The 19,692-nt window shown below is 33.6% G+C and overlaps 1 protein-coding gene across 1 annotated transcript; it reads left to right on the top strand.

Moving 5' to 3' along the window:
• The first annotated feature begins 6,310 nt into the window (after positions 1-6,310).
• On the top strand, positions 6,311-7,726 carry LOC123258988. The gene has a single exon (XM_044719245.1). The coding sequence runs from the start codon at positions 6,311-6,313 to the stop codon at positions 7,724-7,726; it is 1,416 nt and encodes a 471-aa protein (XP_044575180.1).
• The last annotated feature ends 11,966 nt before the right edge of the window (positions 7,727-19,692 follow it).

Here is a 19,692-nt window from a genome sequence, read left to right as displayed (position 1 = left end):
GGTCAGCCGTTAGTTAGGCTATTGTTCAGTGATTTGTTCTGGCCAGTAGCTAGTTAGGCTGTGGTTAATGATAGAAATCATTGTATAGACGCCCGGGAGGGGATGCAAAGGGATTAAGTTAGAAACCGTTGTATAGACGCCCGGAAGGGGGTACAACGGCAATAAGGCTGTTGTTAAGTTGTTTATAGTGTGAGTGTGTGAGTGATTTATTTTTTTATGATTAATAAATGCCGGTACATTGATTAATTAATTACTTACACTGAAAAAAAAAATTCTTGACTGAAGTGTAAATTTTCTTGACTCAAGGAAATATTAAGGAAGGTTGAAAATTTCCTGAATGAAGTCAAAGTTTCTCGAGCCAAGAAAATTTTTTCTTGCTCCAAAATAATTTTCGTTTTCCTTAAAATTTTCTTGGCGCAAGAAATTTGTTTTTTGTGTGTATTATTCAACATCACCTTCCTCCACTCTCTCTATCCGTAGAAGATAAACTCTCTGCTCTAATCTGGTTCCAGGAACCGTGAAAATAAACCTAGTGGTGCCCTAAATGAGTTTACTTAAGTAGTCAATCATAAAGTAAAAAATAAATTTTTATTTGATTTTTTTTATTTGTTAATTTATTTTAAAACAGTAACACCTTGGCAGATTTTGTGACCCCCAGACCAAAGTGTACTATTCGCGCCACAGATGGTCTGGACGCCACCAGGAGAATTTAATGATGTTGAATGTACTCGTCCTCCTGGAACCGAGTTTCTCGTTGCCAGCTCACACTCCCAGGGAGTGGGTAATCCAAAACTTAATCCGGTCACAAAATATTTCCAAACTAATTAATTAATACTAAGTTTGAGGAAAGAGGCTCGATTGTTAGAAATAATTGGCAAAATATAACAATAATCAATTTTATTATAAATAACTCGATGATTTACTGTTTAGATAATTTATGAATAGGAGGAGGCTCGTAAGGAACCCCTCGGATCAACTCCTCCTTGTAAACTACGGGACAAATTTATATTAATTAATAAGAATGATTTTATTACAATTTAACTAATTAATTTAACAACTATATCAAAACCCAATAAATGACTTAAACTATGATAAGACGGCTTACGTCGCGGTTCCGTGAAGTTACGCCTTCCTCGGTGGGTAGGCCTTCCATGAACAATCCCCAGAATAGAATTCGGACTGGTCTTCGCTAAAGCAGGTTTACACACAACTTTATATTCAAATTTCGCCCTGTTACAATTTATTAATTAATTTTGGGGCCAGTCATAAAAACTGTTACACTCTTACAAATGAATCAAAATCACATCTCTTATTGTAATAATTATAATTTTAGCTCCAGATGATTTAGTGATTTCAACTTACAATTGGGCGTTGCATCGACATTATGTTCGTCATCAATATCAAATTTCTGAAGCACTCATTCAAACAGAAATGATAAAATCGGATTTCAAAAATGAATATGCAAGTTACTTGAAGGTAAGAATATGTAAGAGTATTCATAGAGAGTAGGAAAATTAAAAATACCATGCCACTTGTACTCGTGTTATCACAAAAAATAAATAACACTGGCACACAAAAAAGAAGTGGTTTGTACATTTGACCATACCTACCTAGGATTGTTTATTTTTGAGCACTATGTCCAAAGTTTAAGTCAGTTTGGCCCGAAAACCAAAAATTTTTAAGTAAATTTGTTATTTCTATTGGTCATTTTTATTATTATTTAAGAAAATTTTCATTATTCTTTAAACATTATTTTAACTCAATAATTATTTAAGTAGATTTATGTCAATGTTATCTAACTATTTTATTACTAAAATTATTTATTATTGTTAATTCTTTAAATTAGTTATTTTATTTTTGAATTTTTAGGTTACTTATTTTCTTAAGTTTATTTTACTTGAAAATAATCCCAAAACTTACCAAAGTCTTTTCGGTGATGCTATTCAAACTGAGGACAATAAAACTCCTATTTACTTATGTATTCAGGATTTTAATCCCTTAAAGCATTCGGAGCCGGCTAATGACAAGAAAATTTTTAGAGAGATCGGACAAAACACTCAATGTGTTTTCTCATTAAGAATTCCTTTTATTTTATTATTTTCTTAAAAAAAATAAAATTCAAATGAAATAATAAAATTAATACATATTACAAACATTATTATAAGAACACGACATAACACGAATTGTAGCGAGTATGTTGAAACAGATTAATTGCTGCTCAATTGGCCCCTTAATTTAAATTAAATAAAGTAATAGAAATAACAAAATTGAACAAAAGTGAAAGCTAAATTAATGAACAAAAAGGGCACCACCAGGATTATTATCTCGGTTCCTGAAATCGGTTCCAGAGCCGAGAGCTTATCTTACAGGGAGAGAGAGTGAAGGAAGCTGCTGCGAAATAAAGAAATTCTTAATTAACAATATATGACCAAATTTGTTAACAACAAAATTATTTAACAAATTGCGCACACTCACACTAACACTATAACAACTTAAGACTACAGCCTCACTAACGACTGACCAAACTAAACTTAACTAAGTAGCCAGCGAAGCACCTCGCACAGAGACTATCGTATGCGAGGGGACGCTGTTAACACACTCACACACTCATACCCCTTAACTAAGTAGCCAGCGAAGCACCTCGCACCGAGATTGTCGTATGCGAGGGGACGCTGTGAACACACACACTCTAATAACCCACACGTCTACACAAACACACACACACTGAATTTACTTTACTTTATTTACATAAATTAATTATTATCAAATTTAATTCACGGAAAATTATTACTTTAAATTCAACTTAAGGATTCCAGTCATTAGCTAGCAATTAAATTATAAAACAATTTTTATCACTACTAATTTAATTCCCAAAAATCCGAACTACAATCCGACGCATAAATTTAATTTCAATCAATTCATAATTTTACACTGAAAAAAAAAATTTGCTATCGTAACAAAAGTCAGAATTACGCAGCTATTTGTTATGATAACAAAACTATCTTGGTTAACGTAACGAAGTAACATTTGTTGTGGTAAGTAACGTGAAGTTGCTGTTTTAACAAATAAGATGTGTTAAGGAAATTTTTTTGAATACGCATAGAATTTTTTCCATCCAATACATTACTAAGACTGATAGTCAATATTAATCATAGTTGTAAACTCGATAGCTAAATTTAGACAGACAGTTATTTTCCAGATAACAATTGTAGACAATTATATATACAATTTCGGGAACTTGGAAAATAATAAAAATAATTTAAAATGTGCCGTATGGCATATTTAAAAAAATTTATCATTTATCATTATTATTGTCCAAGTTCCCGAGATTGTTTATTTATTTACTTATTTATGAAACAGGGCTGAGAATCTACAGAGTAATGGTGAACAAAGTTTTCTAAGTTATTGTTTTATTAATTTACTAATTTTTGTATTACATAACATTTATTTTAAGTTCAATAATAATCTAATATATAAAATTCTCGTGTCACAGTTTTCGATGCCATACTCCTCCGAAACGGCTTGACCGATTTTGAAGAAATTTTTTGTGCTTATCCGGTATCTATAAGAATCGGCCAACATCTATTTTTCATCTCCCTAAATGTTAGGGGTAGTCCACCCCTAAATTTTTTTTTTTATTTTTTAGACAAAATTTTTAATTTCTATTTTTTTATGATACAACATACAAAAATACATACAATCCTTAATTTTCACCCTTCTACGATCAACCCTTATTTTTTAATAGCCATTTTAGTAATTTAATCATTTTTCCACTCCGGTCAAAAACTGATCAATCGTCATTTAATTAGTTATCCCCGCCAGATGTCTACAGGTATCACTTCTGACCCAGTAAACAGCACGGAGTAGGGATGAGAACAAAGCCGGTCTCCTTTCTTTCTCACTCCCTACACAGTTGTCGGCCATCATTATTGTTTATGCATCAAGTGTAGTAGTAACGTTGACAATTATTATTTTGCTATCTCAGTGTAACTCTCATATTAACTTTTAATCATTCCTATTTTATTAATAATGATTAAATTATCAATTTTGAGTGTATTTTGCACGATTAGTTAATCAAGTGATTTTATAACCTCAAAAGTACTCAACACGTGACACGAGCTTCCAATAACAACGGATTTTGTGTTGTAAGTATACTTTTTTTTATTTATATCGAAAATGTTGTTGATCTTATAAAAATGTAATTTTAATTTAATTTTATTAAAAAAATGTAATTGAACAAATAAGATTTTCATAGTTTCCAAAAAATCAATCATTATGAATATTTATTTTAAGATGTCAATGGAAATATTGGTTGTATGAAAAAATTATAAGAGACAATGTTTTCATAAAATTTAATTTTTTACTTTTGTTTGAAAAATTTTTCCATAAAACTTATATTTTTGTTATAATTTCATAAATTAAAACTAATCATTTCAAAACTGCCGCAAAAATCCTGACCCTAATTATACTTTTAACATTTTTCATCATTAAATAATTTCATTAATTCTATTTATGTATGTTTTGTACAGTGAGCAATGCCAAGAAAACGCAAAGGGGCTGATTTGAGCCGCAGTACAAGTAAAGCTCGAAACTTGTGAAATAGCAGATCCGAAAGAACAGAAGAACAAATCCAGCAACAAAATACTGATGCACGTGTCAGAATGGCGCAATTGCATCAAGAAGAGCCAGAAGATACACGAGCTGAACGCAATGAAGTCGGAAAATTAGAACAACGACAATCACGCCGTTTCACAGTCAAAAGACGAAGAACAAATGACCAACAACGACAACAGGTACATCGAGCATTTATATCTGATTCATTCCTGCGTCTAGCATTCCAGTATGAGCCCGATATTGAATATTATGCTCATTCAAAAGTGGTAATTGGTGCTATGGACAAGGAATGTCCGCATTATCATGCTCTGAAATTCAAAAATGAGCCAGCTGGGATGTGTTGCGCGTCAGGAAAAGTGCAACTACCTGAAATTGAAACACCACCTGAACCATTGAACGGCTTACTTATCGGCACGGATCCAGATTCTAACATGTTCCTGAAGTCAATTCGAAGATTCAATTCATGCTTTCAAATGACATCGTTCGGAGCAACAGAAATAGTTCGAAATACTAATGCAAATGGTCAACAATTCAATTCTACATTCAAAATCAGAGGCCAAGTTTATCATAAAATGGGCTCACTGCTGCCAATGCCAAACGAACCACATAAATTCTTACAAATTTACTTTATGGGCGGCGAGGATTCCGGAAGCGCACTTGCCAATCGTGTGAATGCACGTTGTGATTATAATAACCTTGATTCACTTTATGCCAGGCGCATCGTCAGCGAGCTAGATGCTCTTTTGAACGAGCACAACGAGTTGTTGAAAATATTCAAATCACATATGCACCAATTACAAAGCGATAATCACGCTATCGTCATTAATCCTGATAAAACACCAGCTGGAGAGCATATTCGTAGATTCAATGCACCCGTTGTTTATGATGTTGCTGGAATCATGGTTGTTGATTGTACAGCTGCACGAGAAATTGTGATTCGTAGAAGAAATTATAATCTTCAGTTCATTGCTGACACACATCGTTCATATGACGCTCTCCAATATCCGCTAATATTCTGGAAGGGACAAGACGGATATTGCATAAACATAAAACAACGAGATCCCGTATCAGGTACTTCATTGATTATTAATTTGATAATTAATCATTTAACAAAACAATTAAATTATTGAACGTAATAAATTTAAATTAATTTTTATGAACAAATATTACAGGAGCTGAAACAAACAAGAACGTTAGCTCGAAGGATTATTATGCGTACCGATTAATGATTAGACGTGGCCTGGACAACGTCATTTTACGATGTCGTGAGCTTTGTCAACAATTCATGGTCGACATGTACGCGAAGATTGAGAGCGAACGACTACGATACTTACGATATAATCAACAAAAGCTGCGCGTGGAAGAGTACATTCATTTGCGAGACGCTATCAACAACAACGCTGACGTCGCCGAAATTGGTAACCATGTCATTTTACCATCATCGTACGTAGGCAGTACACGTCATATGCAAGAATATATACAGGATGCTCTGACTTTCATGCGCGAATATGGACGACCATGTTTATTTATCACGTTCACATGTAATCCAAAATAGCCAAAGATTACATCTTTGCTATTGCCTGGCCAAAATGCAATACATCGCCATGACATTACAGCACGTGTGTTCAGACAAAAGTTGAAGTCTTCAATAAGTTTCATTAATAAATCACATGTATTTGGTCCCACACGTTGCTGGATGTATTCGGTTGAGTGGCAAAAGCGAGGATTACCTCATGCACACATTTTGGTTTGGTTCATCGACAAAATCCGTCCTGAAGAAATCGATAGTATCATGTCTGCGGAAATTCCAGATCCATCCACTGACCAACTGCTGTTTGATATTGTTACAACAAACATGATTCATGGTCCATGTGGTACTCTTAATAGTTCATCGCCTTGCATGGCTGATGGAAAATGTACTAAAAATTTCTCTAAAGATTTTACCAATGATACGGTCACAAATGTCGACGGATTCCCAATATATCGTCGAAGAAATCCTGAAAATGGCGGACAATCATTTATTAAAAATATCATCAACACAGACATTGATATTGACAATCGTTGGGTGGTGCCATATTCGCCTCTGCTGAGCAAGACATATAATGCTCATATTAATGTTGAGTTCTGCAGTTCTGTGAAGAGCATCAAATACATTTGCAAGTATGTCCATAAAGGCAGTGATATGGCTGTGTTTAGAGTGGAAAATACTCATGTGAATGCTCCTCCAGTGAATAAAAACGATGAAATAACGCTCTACCAAATTGGTCGGTACAACAGCTCCAATGAAGCTGCTTGGCGTATCTTTGGTTTTCCAATTCATGAACGGGATCCAACAGTTGTTCATTTAGCCATCCATCTTGAAAACGGTCAGCGTGTATTTTTCACGAACGAGACAGCGATTGATCGTGCAATAAATCCACCTAAAACTACACTCACTGCATTTTTTGAATTGTGTAATCGTGCGGATGATTTTGGTTCCTTTGCACGAACATTACTCTATTCACAAGTACCACGCTATTTCACATGGACTCAAACAAAAACATGGATGCCCCGCAAGCAAGGCTCACCAGTTGCTGTATGTCTCAATTTATTTAAATCAAACGCCTTGGGGCGATTATTTACAGTCAATCCAAGACACACGGAGTGCTTTTATCTCCGACTGTTGTTGGTTAATGTTACTGGCCCATTATCATTTCAAGATATACGTAAAGTGAATGGGCAACAATATCCAACGTATAAAGATGCATGCCTTGCACTCGGCTTGCTGGAAGACGACAACCAGTGGGAATGCATGCTTGCTGAAGCTGCATTGAACTGTACAGCAATACAAATTCGTCTACTATTCGCTATAGTGTTGACCACATGTTTCCCAGCCCGAGCACAGATATTATGGGAAAATCACAAAGATTCAATGACTGATGATATATTGCATCAACATCGTATACGGTGCCACGATCTAACCATAACATTCAGCGACGAAATGTACAATGAAGCATTGATTGCTATTGAGGATCTTTGCATTGTCATTGCCAACTTACCACTTAGTAATTTCGGTATGAATTCGCCAAATCGGACTGCATCTGATTCAATGAATACTGAAATGAATCGTTAACCTGCAGTACAGTACTGTAGAAATGGCAGCGATTGTTGCCCGCAATGTCCCACACATGAATGAGGAACAAAGAACCATTTATGATCGCATTATGCTCGCAGTTTCAGCTGGACAAGGTGGGTTCTTTTTTTTGGATGCACCGGGTGGAACTGGCAAAACATTCGTTATTTCGCTAATTCTTGCTGAAATACGATCAAATAATGGCATCGCATTGGCCGTTGCATCATCGGGCATTGCAGCAACTTTATTGGATGGAGGTAGAACAGCTCATTCAGTATTTAAGCTGCCACTAAATATTCAATTATTTTGCTTCGTAATTTGAACCTGCCACGGCTATGCAACGGTACGCGATTAGTCATCAAAAAATTAATGAAAAACGTTATCGAAGGCACCATTTTAGATGGCAAGTTTCGAGGTGAAAATATATTGATACCACGAATACCTATTATACCCACAGATGTGCCAATTCAATTTAAGCGTATTCAATTTCCGATTAGATTGGCATTTGCAATGACTATTAATAAATCCCAAGTCCAAACAATGTCTGTTTGTGGCTTAGATTTGAGCACACCATGTTTTTCACACGAACAATTATACGTTGCATGCTCTCGAGTGGGTAAACCATCAAGTTTGTTTGTATTAGCTAAAGACGGGCTAACAAAAAATATTGTTCACGCTATAGCATTAAGAGATTGATATTGTTTAATAGTGTTACTGTCGTAATTGTTTAATTAATGATATATAATTTTAAGGAATAAATTATAATAACTTAAAAATAATGTTTGCCTTTTGTTATTTTTATATTCCATCATCGTTCACAGCGCTCCATGCTTATTTTACGCATATACCACATTCTTACATACATACAATATACACATTCTAACATACATACATACTTACAATAAGTAAGCTATTTTTTGTCTACACTAGAAATAACTAGGAAATAATTTATATGGCAAAACAACGTTTGCCGGGTCAGCTAGTAATTATATATGATTATATATGACTTCATATACAATTCCATATATAATCATGTATAGCTATATATAACACCGGCACATAAAAAAAATTATGTAGAATGTGCATTTGACCGGACCTACCTAAGGTTACGTATTTTGGTCCGCTGAATCCGAATTTGAGGTCAGTTTGACCCCTACACTTTCGAAATTTCGAGAAAACTTCAAAAAACCGTAAAAATGATGAAAATTGGCAGTTTTAATGATAAAAAAATGTTTTGGAACTAAACTAAGCGTGATTTTCATGTATTTCGATCCTCTGAATATGAATCGAAACTTTATTGAGAACATGAGCCATTTTAAATGTGAAAAAATCACACAAAACTCCCGAAAATTCCGAAAAAATATAGTTTTCATGATAAAAAAACTTTTTCTGGTCCAATTCAGATAAAATTTTATATCTTTTAATGTCTTCAATTCGCATCTTAATTTTTTCAGTCTATCCACCCTCTAAAGCTGGAAAAATTCGAAAAAATTACCATTCATAACAGAAAAAAAATTGATTGAACATGATTTAATGCCTAAAATAAATATTCTATAACATAGATATATCAAATAACTCGAAATCTGTGAAAAACACAAGACATAAAAAGATAGAAAGAAATGATTTTTACGAATCCTAAACTTTCCTTCGTTTGTATCGCACTCTTTTATCCTCAAATGATCGTCGTAGTGGATTCCTCTTTCGTTTACGATTTTCTTCGGGTACTTCTCTTTTTAACATGCAACAAAAATCTGCCATCATGTTAACACTCCAATTTCCTTGGTATCTACTCTCCATTTCACTGATGTCTTGTTGAAAACGTTCTCCCTGTTATTCACTATAGTTTCCACAATTGTCAGGGAAGTGGCCAAGATGAGAATCTAAAAAGTGTAATTTGAGATTCATTAAACAACCCAAATTTTTGTAGTTTTCCAGCAATGCGTTAACTGAAGTGCTGTAATCCTCACGTCTGTTATTTCCCAAAAAGTTTTGTGAAACATTTTTGAAGCTTACCCAAGCTGCTTTTTCTGTGTCGTTCATTGTTCCTTCAAAATTTGCATCCTGAAATAAAGATCGTATTTGGGGTCCATCAAAAATTCCCTCTTCCAATTTCGCATCACTTATTGCAGAGAACTTTCCTCTCAGATACGCAAAACAATCACCATCTTTATTCAGAGCTTTCACGTACTGTTTTATGAGTCCCAACTTGATATATAGTGGTGGCAGCAAATATTTGGAAGGCTGAATTAAGGGTGGTCGTATAACGTTATGGGAACTTGGATTCAATGCAGATCTTGATGGCCATTCTTTTTTGACATAGTGATTTTTCCGGTCTCTGCTATCAAACGAACATAAGTAGCAAGGATATTTGGTGAATCCCGATTGCTGACCTGACAGAAGTGTTGCAATTTTGAGATCTCCACAAATTTTCCAGTTATGCTCTGAATATTTTTCCCAATACAATCTGTAAATTTTCATAAGTTTCTTTCAGTTTTGTCGAATGAGCTATTGGAATCGGCGCAAATTCATTCCCAATATGAAGCAAAACAGCTTTAAGACTTCGTTTCGATGAATCGATAAAAAGTCTCCACTTATCGTCCTTATACGTGTTCGGTTTCAATTCATCAACTAAAACTTTAACATCTGAACAGTAAATCACCGAATTTTGATCGTCGTTCATAAAAATATTCCGGAATTTTTTTTCCCTATTTCGATAGAATGTCACTGATACACCTTTAGCCAACAAATGTTTTTCTTTCAACCTTAACGCAAGTAATTCAGCTCCATCTTTCGATAAAGCCAAGTCTCGAACCAGATCATTAAGTTCTTCTTGGCTAAACGTTTCAGGGTCTTTTGTTTTTCCGCCAGGTAAGTACTCTTCATCTTCTGAGTATTCTTCTTCCGAACTTTCTTCAACTAACGCATCATCTTCTTCTACATCCATTTCTTCAACCGTATTAATTTCCTTGACAACTTCTATTTTTTGTGGCTTAATAGCTGATGAAACATTGGCGTATACAATTTTGTTTTTTGTATTCCAGGTAAACCCGGTAGTATCTGTCATACAGAAATAACAATTCTGTAAACCAGTTGGTGAAGACCATATCATTGGTATTGTGAATTTCAAGTTGTCCTGTTTTTTGTTTTTTTCCCACCGGGTTAACATCATGTTACATCGACTACAAATCGTATGTGGAACCCATGCTGAATCCAAATTAGTAATTTGGAGACCAAAACATTCTTCATAAATTTGTTTGATCTTATCAGATAACGATCTTTGATTCCTTTCCAAATTGAATTCTCCACAAATGTAACAAAATGAATCAGGACTTTTATAATACAGATGAGAATTACTTCTTGTAATACTATACTCTCCAGTAGCCAAGTTTCCCGCTTCTGAAGAGCTGCAGTCGCTTGATGACGACGCCTGCGAGCCTGCTTTCTCACCCTGACCAGACGCCGATACTGGGGCTCCGACTCCTTGCATCGTAAAGTACTTCTCACTTGTACCTGCCATGACGGCACACACGCCGTTAACCCAGGGACTCTGCCAGATGGTTCTGTTGCCCACCGTCACCACGTAAAGGTGCCCTGGTTACAGGCACAAGCAATTAAGTCTTCAAAATTCAAAAACGAGAGTAAAAAAACAGAAAAAAATTACTTTTTTCGGAATTTTGGAGGGTTTGTGTAATTTTTTTACATTTAAAACTGCTCGTGGTCTCAATAAAGTTTCGATTCATATTCAGCGGATCGAAATACATGAAAATCACACTTAGTTTAATTCCAAAAAATTTTTATATCATTAAAACTACCGATTTTCATCATTTTTACGGTTTTTCGAAGTTTTCTCGAAATTTCGAGGGTGTAGGAGTCAAACTGACCTCGAATTCGGATTAAGCGGACCAAAATACGTACCCTTAGGTAGGTTCGGTCAAATGCACATTCTACTTAATTTTTTTTATGTGCCGGTGTAATTATATATGGAACTATATAATCTTGCTTGGTTGTATATTGCTCCATATATAGTCATATATGATTATATATCACCTTATATATAATTCCATAGATAATCATGTATGATTATATATACTTATATATAATTGTATATGGAACTCAAGGTATATGGAACTCAGGGTGTCCCAGAAGTAACGGACGGCCTTGAAGCACCTGATAGAAAATTAAATTCTGAGACGAAAAGTCCTCAGCCATTTTTTAATCAGACCCATAGATAATTAATTATTAATTAATAACAGTAGCCAATCAGGAGCGAGCTTTAGCGGTAAGGCATCGGAACGGTAAGTAGTAGGGAACGGTGCGAGCGAGACGCGAGAGATAGACTGATGAGTAGACTTGAACTGCAGCTCGCGAGATTGGAATAGCATACAAAATGAAATAAAAATGTGTGTGTGTGTGTGTGTGTGTGTGTGTGTGTGTGTGTGTGTGTGTGTGTGTGTGTGTATGTGTGTGGCCGTGTCTAATTGTGTGCTTATGTGCGTCTGTGTGCGCGCCCGCGTGTGTAGGTGTAATTTATCGTATGAGGATGTAATTTTCTTGTGTGTGCTAATAATTACGGATAAGTGTGATCGTTCGGGAGTGTGTGCGGGAGTTTTTGCGTGTGTGCGGGTGTGTTTGTGTGTGTATGTGCGTCTGTGTGTGCGCTCGTGTGTGTAGGTGTAATTTTTTGTACGTGGATGTAATTTTTTACGAGTACCAATAGTCAGAGATGTGTGTTCGTACGTGTGTGTGTGTGTGTGTGTGTGTGCGTGTGTGTTTATGTGCGTCTGTGTGTGCACCCGTTTGTGCAGGTGTAATTTTTTGTGTGTAGGTGTAATTTTTTTTTGTGTGCCGATAATTATGGATGCGTGTAATCATACGTAAGTGTGTTTGGGTGTGTTTGTGTGTGTTTATGTGCGTCTTTGTGTGCACCCATGTGTGTAGGTGTAATTTTTTTTTATGTCGATGTAATTTTTTTGATCGTACTGATAATTACGGATGCGTGTTATCGTACGTGTGTGTGCAGGTGTATTTGTGTGTGTTTATGTGCGTCTGTGTGTGCACCCATGTGTGTAAGTGTAATTTATCGTATGTGGATGTAATTTTCTTGTTTGTGCTAATAATTACGGATAAGTGTGATCGTTTGGAAGTGTGTGCGGGAGTTTTTGCGTGTGTGCGGGTGTATTTGTGTGTGTATGTGCGTTAGAATGTGCAACCGTGTGTGTAAATGTAATTTTTTGTACGTGGATGTAATTTTTTGGGAGTACCAATATTCAGAGATGTGTGATCGTACATGTGTGTGTGTGCGGGTGTGTTTGTGTGTGTTTATGTGCGTCTGTGTGCGCACCCGTTTGTGTAGGTGTAATTCTTTGTATGTGAATGTAATTTTTTTGCGAGTACCGATAATCGGAGATGTGTGTCGTACGTGTGTGTGTGTGTGTGTGTGTGTGTGTGTGTGTGTGTGTGTTTGTGTGTGGTTATGTGCGTCTGTGTGTGCACCCATGTGTGTGGATGTAATTTTTTGTATGCAGGTATAATTTTTTTTTGTGTACTGATAATCAGAGATGTGTGTTCGTACATGTGTGTGAGTGTGTGCGGGTGTGTTTATGTGCGTCTATGGCAGCACCCATGTGTGTAGGTGTAATTTTTTGTACGTAGATGTAATTTTTTTGTGAGTACCAATAATCAGAGATGTGTGATCGTACGTGTGTGTGTGTGTGTGTGTGTGTGTGTGTGTGTGTGTATGTGTATGTGTGTGCGTATGTGCGTCTGTATGTGCACCCATGTGTGTAGGTATAATTTTTTTATGTAGGTGTAACTTTTTTGTGTGCCGATAATTACAGATGCGTGTAATCGTATGTGTATGTGTGCAGGTGTGTGTGTGTGTGCGGGTCTGTTTGTGTGTGTTTGTGTGTGTCTATGTTCGTCAATGTGTCCACCCGATTGTGTGTGTGTCAATTTTTGTATGTGAATGTAATTTTTCTGCAAGCACTGATCTTCTCAGATGTATGATCGTACGTGTGTGTGTGTGCGGGGGTGTTTGTGTGTGTTTGCTTGTGTGTATTTTGTTCGGGTGCGTTTGTATGTTTTTATGTGTGTTTGTGTGTGAAACCCAAATTTGTAGGTGTAATTTCTCGTAAGTAGATGTCATTTTTTCGCGTGTGCTGAGAATTACGGATACGTGTCGTCGTTCGGAAGTGTGTCCGGATTTATTCGTGTGTGCGTGGGGGGTGTTTGTGTGTAGGTATGTGTGTCTGTGTGTGTACCCGTGTGTGTAGGTGTAATTTTTCGTATGTGGATGTCATTTTTTGGCGTGTGCTGATAATTACGGATACGTGTGACCGTGTGACCGTGTGACCGTGTGACCGTGTGTGTGTGTGTGTGTGTGTGTGTGTGTGTGTGTGTGTGTGTGTGTGTGTGTGTGTGTGTGTGTGTGTGTGTGTGAGTGTGAGTGTGTGTATGTGTGTGTGTGTTTGTCTGTTGGAGTTATTTTGTGTACTTTGGCTCGGAATTGTGCAATAATTAATCGGTCAATTGATAAAGAAAATTAAAAAAACGGTAGTCCCTGAAGGCCATTCCTGCAACTTCCCGCTCATTCCACACCTACATTGAAGAAAAAATTAACTTGAAAAATGAGAAATTTCTCTTTTAAAAAATTTTTATACTAAAATCTAAAAGATGAAATTCTTCAAAATTATTTACTTGTCTTAAGTTAATTTCTTTCTCTGTTTATTAGGTGCTTAAAATTGCACTAATGATGTTTTTAAGCTCTCCAAGCTCAAAAATACAATTTATGTGTTATTTTGAGATCTCTGAGCTTAAGGAGATAGTTTTTCTATTCTTTTGAGCTCTTCAAGCTCAAATGTCTGACATAAGTTTAGTAGAATAATGATTTTTAAATTTTTAAACCGCAATAACTTTTGATTAAATTAATCGATTTTCAAGCTGATGGCGGCATTCGATGTACTTTTTTAAGCCTTATGAAGAATATTCAAGTTTGAAATGCTAAAACTAAAAAATTTGGAGTAATTCCGAAAAAACACTTTTTTCGGTTTTCTTTCGTTCACGATATCTCTCGAACGAACCAACCGATTTTGACCGGATTAGCGGCGGTTGACGTGGTTTTTCAAGATTACGGGCGAATTAGTTTTATGAAATTGATTAATAAAGCCGTTTGAAAGTTATTCGAAAAGAACCACTTTCAAACAAAATCTTTTTCTTAGTTTTTTGAGATTTTTAAAAATTTCTCAAAATCTATCGATCCGAATCGGTTCATTTCTTTTTCAGCAATTTTCGTGAGTATTTTGAAAATTAATAATTAAATAATTAGTTAGTTCGCTTATGAAATAAATAATAATAATAATTGCAATTCAAATTGTTTTTTTAGGAATTTTTATAAGTAGTTTGCTAATAAATATCAATTAAAGTGTCAATAAATGAAGTTAATAATAATGATTGCAAGTAAAGTTGCTTTTCTAGCAATTTTCATAAGTTATTTGCAGACAAATGATAATTAATGTGTTAATTAATAAAAGTAAAAATTGTTATTGCAAGTATGATTACTATTCGAGCAATTTTTAGAAGCATCTTAAAAATTATTAATTAAACAATTAATTAGTTCGCTGATGAAAACATTAATATCGATAATTGTAATTAAAATTACTTTTTTACCAATTTTTGTAAGTAGATTGCAAATAAATATCAATTAGTGTCAAAAAATAAAATTAATAATAATTATCGTAAGTAAAGTTACTTTTCTAGCAATTTTATAAGTAGTTTGCGGACAAATAATAATTAATGTGTTAATTAATAAAGATAAAAATCATTATTGCAGGTATTATAGCTATTCTAGTAATTCTTATGAGAATTTTGAAAATTAATAATGAAACTATTAATTAGTTCATTGATGAAAACAATTATAATAATAATTGTAATTAAAATTACTTTGCAAGCAATTTTTATAAGTATTTTGCAAACAAATAATTAATCAATGTGTTCATCAATAAAATTAATAATGATTATTGCTAAACTGTCATTTCGAATAAATTTTTTAAGTAATTTGAAAATACAAAAAATTAAATAATTAATAAATTCATTAATAAAAACAATAACAATAATATTTTCTATTAAAATTGCTTTCTTCGCAATTTTTATAAGTAGTTTGCGGACAAATAATAATTAATTTGTTAAAATTAATAAAAATAAAAATGCAAGTAAAATTGCATTTCTAACAATTGTTATTAGTATTTCGAAAATCAATAATTACATAATTCATTAATTCTCTTGAAACAATAATACGAAAAATTTGATTGAAAATTATTAGTCAAATATTTGATTAAATCGCTAATGAAGACAATAACAATAATAATTGCAATCAAAATTTCTTTTTTAGCAATTTATAATTATTTTGAAAATTAATAATTAATAAGTTCATTAATAAAAACAATAATAATAATATTTGCAATCAAAATTGCTTCCTTAGGAATTTTTATAAGTAGTTTGCAAATAAATATTAATTAAAGTGTCAATAAATAATATTAATAATAATTATTGCAAGCAAAGTTGATATTCTAGCAATTTTTATAAGTATTTCAAAAATTAATAATTAAACAATTGATTAGTTCACTGATAAAAACAATAACAATGATAATTGTAATTAAATTTGCTTCTTTAGCAATTTTTATAAGTCATTTGCAAACAACTATTAAATTCATGTATTAATCAATAAAATTAACAACAATAATTGCGAGTAAAGATGTCTTCTATTAATTTTTGTATTTTGTAAATTAAAAATTAAATAATTAATTTGTCTTTTAATAAAAATCACAATAATCGCAAAATTGCTATCAAAATTGTTTTTCTAGTAATATTATTAGTATTTTGCAAATTACTAATAATTAATGTGTTATTTAATTAAAATAATAATAATTCTTACAAGTAAAATTGCTTTTCTAACTTTTTTTATTAGTATTTTAAAAATCAACAATCAAGTAATTTTTTATTTCGCTAATAACAATAGTAATAATAATAATAATACTAATAATTTTAAGTAAAATTTCTCGTGTAATCATTTAAGTATGTGTGTTAAAAATCATTAATCAAACTATCAATTAGATTGCTAAGGAAAACAATAACAATAATAATCGTAATCAAAATTTTTTTAACAATTTTATAGCTATTTTTAAAATTAATAATTTAATATTTAATTAGTCTGCTAATAAAAACAATTAAAGCTGATTAGCAGTTTTAAAATTCTATTTTTTAAATAGAAAACAATAATGATAATAATCACTAGTTCGCTAATAAAATTAATAATAATAACAATTGCAATTCAAATTGCTTTTTTAGCAATTTTTACAAGTAGTTTACGAATAAACAAAAAAATAAACGTGTTAATAAATAGAATTAATAATAATTGTTGCAAGTGAAGTTGCTTCTTTAGCAATTTTTATAAGTACTTTGCAAATAAATAATAATTAAAATGTCAATTAATAAAGTTAATAATAGTTATTGCAAATAATATTGCATCTCTAGCAATTTTCACGAGTATCTTGCAAATTAATAATTAAATAATTAACTAGTTAACCAATTAAAACAAAAATATCAATAATCATTCCATCAGATGCTCAAAATTTCCGCCGTTTTGCTGAATGCAGAGATGGCAACGTTCGATCAAGCTCCTTCTTGTCTCAGCCAACATTTCTGCAGACACCGTTGTTGGCGCTGCCATAATCCGCGCCATTGTTTCGAACTGGTCAGCAGGCTCGTCATGGTACACTTCCGCTTTGAAATGCCCCCACAAGAAGAAATCCAGCGGTGTCAAGTCCGGTGATCTTGGGGGCCATCTCAGTGGACCATTCCTGCCGAACCAGCGATTATGGAACTGTCCATTAAGGTAGTCCCTGACGGCAATAGTGGAATGGGTTGGCGCTCCATCGTGCTGAAACCACTGCGGTTGCTGCAGCCCTTGTCTTCGTAGCAGATCCGGCAACGTTTGGCGGAGAAACAAAAGATATTGGCCACCCTATTAAATAAAAATTTGATCAATTTTGTCGTTTCATTAATTAAGGGGAAATATCACTGTGACGATCGAAAAAAAAGAGGTAATATTCGAGAATTTTTTTGACAGAGATAATAAAGGAATTTGGGGGTCGGATTTCTTTTATTTTATTAAGGGTACATTAAAGATTATTACCTTAGATTTTTATTAAGAAATACTTAATTATTACAGTTATTAACAATCTCGTAGAGCACTAGAAAAAATTTCCTCTTCCATGATCAGTTCGATAACTCAAAAAAGGATCATCTGAAAATAAAATCTCAAATTTCTTTTTAATCAGTAAGAATGTAGTTATCGTCGCACGTATGGAATTTTGAAAATTTTAATTTAAAAAAAAAATGGCGACTGATTAAAAATTTTTTCACGATTCTTACTGTTTTTTTTTTTTTTTGTTTAACATGGCTAAAAAAATCTTTAAAATAAAAATTTATTAAATTACGAACGTGCGAGGATAACTTCATCCTTACTGATTAAAGAGCAATTTCGGTTTTTATTTTTAGATGATCTGTTTTCGAGTTATCGAACCGACCATAGAGAGGGAAATTTTTTTTAGTGCTCTACGAGATTGTTATTAACTTTGTAATAATTCAATATTTTTCAATAAAAATTTAAGGTAATAATCTTTAATGTACCCTTAATAAAATAAAAGAAATCCGACCCCCGAATTGCTTTATTTTCCCTGTCAAAAAATTCCCGAAAATCACCTCTTTTTTTTCGATCGTCACAATGGTGTACCCCCTTAAATTAAATATTTCTTAAAAGTTTTTAACTTACGTCCATATTCTCCGGTAGATGATACAGCAACACTTGATCACCAATGATGCCACCCCACATGTTAATTTTCCACTTATTTTGGAAATTCCGATTGACAGTTTCCCGTGGATTTTCCTCCGCGTAATAGTGCGTATTGTGTTGATTGAAACATCCTTCCCGTGTGAACAAGGATTCATCAGTCCACAATACGCTGCGGAGAAAATCCGGGTTCTCTCCGTCTAATCGGATGATTAAATTGCAAAAGTTTAACCTTAATGCAAAATCACCAGGTTCCAGTCTCTGGACTTTCCTCTTGTGGTAGGGATGGAGGTTTTCACCACGGGTAATCCTGTTAATCGTCGTTCGGGAGATGTGAAGACGTCGTTCAAGCTTGCGGGTGCTGGTCCCAGGGTTCGCTCGAACTTCGTCGAGAACAAGCTCCTCGTTCTGAACGTTCCGTACATCACGGGGACGGCCAATTTGTTCCACGTTCGCGGGTAAAACGTTACCGGTATCACGCAACCGATTTATAGCCCGCAAAATGACGTTGTGGCTGGGATGATGTTCCCGGTTAGGGAACATCTCTCGATACCGCCTTGACGTCGCTTCGGCGTTTCGACCACACTCGCCATACAAAATTATCATCTCCACGTACTCGGCAGCGGTGTAATTTGGCATTATTAACAAACTGTCACTAACTGATCACAGAAGAAACTAACAGCAATAAACAAATTGCAGAGATACACGAAAAAACAATTGCAATCTAAGCCAAGTAAAAAAAGAAGGGAAGGGCTAAACAAACGTTTGCTGAATTCGGAGAAATACAGGATATTTAAATAAAACGAGAGAGCTTATAAAAAACTTACGAGTAACAAAGACGTCGAAGGCAACGGACTTCATTTATTCAACAATACGAAACATAATAACAATATTACTTTATGACATTAAAGTAATGTTTGAATTTTTATTTTAATAAAAAATAATCCATTAAAATAATAAATAAAAGACAAATATTAATTATTAATCATTTTCTTTCCTTGGTCCTTAATTATCGACTCAAAATAAAAAATTGTGAAAAAAGCAATTTTAATTGCAATTATTATTATTATTATTTTTATTGACGAACTAAATAATTATTTTATTTTTTGTATTTCCAAAT

Source organism: Cotesia glomerata, linkage group LG2 (genome assembly GCF_020080835.1).
Source record: "Cotesia glomerata isolate CgM1 linkage group LG2, MPM_Cglom_v2.3, whole genome shotgun sequence".
Lineage (NCBI taxonomy): Eukaryota > Metazoa > Arthropoda > Insecta > Hymenoptera > Braconidae > Cotesia > Cotesia glomerata.
The sequence above is the reverse complement of the archived record's forward strand: the minus strand, read 5'-3'. Positions and strand labels throughout refer to the sequence as shown.

Coding starts and splice junctions, on each gene's coding strand:
- LOC123258988 (XM_044719245.1), top strand. CDS start 6,311: ATGTATTCGGTTGAGTGGCAAAAGCGAGGATTACCTCATGCACACATT.